The sequence below is a fragment of the Brassica oleracea genome, chromosome C3 (genome assembly GCF_000695525.1).
Source record: "Brassica oleracea var. oleracea cultivar TO1000 chromosome C3, BOL, whole genome shotgun sequence".
Taxonomy (NCBI): domain Eukaryota; kingdom Viridiplantae; phylum Streptophyta; class Magnoliopsida; order Brassicales; family Brassicaceae; genus Brassica; species Brassica oleracea.
Window position 1 is genome coordinate 4,450,917 of NC_027750.1, and position 2,839 is coordinate 4,453,755.

Sequence of the window (2,839 nt, forward strand, 5' to 3'; positions counted from 1 at the left end):
TCCTCTCTGTGAGATTTATTCAAATTCCATCAATATGCATTTTTCAATATCTTAATTCACAAACAAGAAGATAAAGTAAATCACTACTAATATTAATTTATCAATAAACATTATGTTGATGGTTAAGTGATTAAAAGTGATGCAAATGGTACTGAATACAATTTATTAATTAACATCTATTAACATAAATGATGCAATTGTATTATCTTGCGTTGTATAAACTGTTAACACAAAGACCTAACATTCACGAAGTTATTGATTTATGGGGTTTTTTTAAATGTGAACGTTAGAATATGAGTTTGAACTTGTCTGAGTATATCGAATTGAAGTAACAACGCTAGGCTATAGATCGTAAATCTTGGGTAGCCAAAACTCTACAAAGATAATATATATATGAAATTATATGTATAATATAGTGTACATTGATATGTATTACCTATCAATCACAACCCCTAATTAACCAATCAACTGAATAAAGAAGCGAACATAAGGATAAATCCCCTAGTAAATCCTACATGTATATGTATTAACTACTAACAAATATACTCTTTCACCACAATTAAATAATAAAATAACTATAATTCTCCCAAACTAAGTAAAATTATTCAGTAGTCCCATAAGATCCCCCTCAAGTCACATAGATCTTCGTAAGACTTGCTACCATTCACCATTCCCATCATACTCATCTCTTGCTTCATTACCGGACCCGAAGACACCTCTGCGGTCGTGGTCGCATTGACATCTGAGCTTAGGCATGTCTCTTGAGATACACTAACAAGAGACTGCTCCATCTTGACCATCTCCTTGTTGTTGTTATTGTTGTTGTACGTAGAGCCGGAACCAGAAGCAGAACCAAAGCCCTGGTGGTTAAAGATTGGTTGGTAACTAGAGTTGAAGTGGTGTGGTTGGATGGGTGATGAGATGTCGTATGTTGGAGGGTTGATGGGTTTGAAGTTGAGTTGACCCGTGAAACTCGGATCTATGAGAGGAGGAAGAGATGAGAAGTCTAGGAAATGATCAATGTTTTCTAGAGAATCCGTTCTTGCGAGATCTTCCATGGGTATTCTCGTCATTTGTTGAGTTGTAGTGGAAGGATTGTTCTTGTGAAAAACCCTACACACGACCCAGTCGTCCTGTAATCAAGATTACAAACAAACAAAGAGATTAGGTTTGGTTATGAGTTTGGATTCAATTAATCTTTTATTTTCTGACGCTTGGAACTCAATCATGGATTGGATATATCAATCAAATTTATTGAAAAGGACAAAATTTCAACCAAATTTAACATACTTTTGGTTTAAGAAAACTAATACTAAAAATGAGAATATAAGGTTTTAGTTTTATATAAACTTACCCTTGCGGTTTTGGGGAGATTGTGGTAAGAATATATGCCTTCAAGACGATACTCATGCATGACCCAATTAGTCTTTTCACCTCGTGGAGCTCGTCCTCTATAAAACACAAGTGTTTTCTTCATCCCAACGAGACAACCTTTGCCTTTGAAGATCTCCTTGTCCTTCCCGGTCGCTTTCCAATAACCGGATTCGGTTGCACGGTTCGTCCTCATCCCGGTCGGGTACTTCCTGTCCCTTTGACAGAAGAAGTAAAACTCTTTCTCCCCCATCTTTGCCCTCTCTATACACACCAACAAAAAACACAAAAATTAATAAGGAGAATATTAATCAAGAAGTCTTTCATTTGTGTTTTAAAAAGTCAAAGAAATCTTATAATCTGCTTGGTTTTAGATGTTTGAAAATTGGATTAAAAACAAGGTATAGCCTCGTTTTGAAATATGATTCAAGAATTGGTAATCTTAATCAAGAAGCTAACCTTATGTGTTTTATGTGTGAACACACTTGAAATGGTCAAAGAACAAATGAATTTTGAATTTTGAGTTTTGGTTATTGAAATTTTTATTGAATACAACTTACTTGGCAAATCCCAGGGCTCACACTTGTTAAGATCGGCTTCTCCCATGGCCACAGCCGTGAATCGGCTGTCTAAAACCTTCTCTTTGAGGTAGGATGATATGATCTCTTCATCTGTTGGATGAAACCTGAATCCAGGTGGTAAATCCACAAGCTCATCACCTCCATGATTCAACACCACGCCTGATTCTACCACAACCGCCATAACTATATAACAGTGTAACAATATATATGTGTATTTGTCACTCTTTTTTAGTTTAAAGATTCAAGAACAAGAGATCAAGAAAAATAGATGAGATGATTTAGAGAGAGAGAGAGAGATAAACACAAGAAGGAGATGAAGAAAGAAAATGATTTTGACAAAGCTAGCTGGAGAATCTTTTGGGCAGTTAAAGGCAGAGAAATAAAAGTATTGAAAGAGTGGAAAAGTGGCTTATATAGAGGAAATAGAGGAGCTTTGTAAATAAATAAAAAATAAAAATTATTATTGTTTCTTTCTTCATCTTTTCCTTCTTTTTGGTGATTTTGAAAGATCCGTAGACTCCAAGCAACTTCCTGAATTGTTGAACAAGATTCACAAAGACAACAATTCGATCATTATTTGTTTTTATATATTTTATAAATTATTAATCTCAGTCATATTATTAATAGTCTTCTAATTATTTTTTCGACCTATTCATATGAATTTCCATAAATGTGATTAATAGTTTCTTCTTAGTTATAGGCTTATTATTGCAATGCCTGTGGGTCAGCTGGTTTTGAAACCAAGAAACTGTGGGAAAGAAAGCTTGTAGAATAAATGGTATCAAACACAAAAACGTGTGGAAAATAAATTCACTAAAACTGGTTATAATAAGTTGTAACTTTTTCATGTGTGGACCATGATTAAAGATTGTCTTTAATTAATTTGT

The 2,839-nt window shown here is 34.2% G+C and overlaps 1 protein-coding gene across 1 annotated transcript; it reads right to left on the reverse strand.

Annotated features, from left to right (window-relative positions):
* Positions 1-438: 438 nt before the first annotated feature.
* LOC106331929 (NAC domain-containing protein 92-like) lies at positions 439-2,326 on the reverse strand. Its single transcript, XM_013770365.1, has 3 exons — positions 1,932-2,326; positions 1,355-1,635; positions 439-1,133 (listed from the first exon to the last, which is right to left on the reverse strand). Exons 1-3 carry the CDS (start codon positions 2,131-2,133, stop codon positions 606-608), a joined length of 1,011 nt encoding a protein of 336 aa, XP_013625819.1. The 5' UTR covers positions 2,134-2,326; the 3' UTR covers positions 439-605.
* Between the last annotated feature and the right edge of the window lie 513 nt (positions 2,327-2,839).

Bases quoted from the DNA above. Each gene is read 5' to 3' on its own strand.
- LOC106331929 (XM_013770365.1), bottom strand. From the start codon at position 2,133: ATGGCGGTTGTGGTAGAATCAGGCGTGGTGTTGAATCATGGAGGTGAT. The intron at 1,636-1,931 runs GTAAGTTGTATT...TGGTGTGTATAG, and splicing joins TGAGCCCTGGGATTTGCCAA to AGAGGGCAAAGATGGGGGAG. The intron at 1,134-1,354 runs GTAAGTTTATAT...TCTTGATTACAG, and splicing joins ATCTCCCCAAAACCGCAAGG to GACGACTGGGTCGTGTGTAG.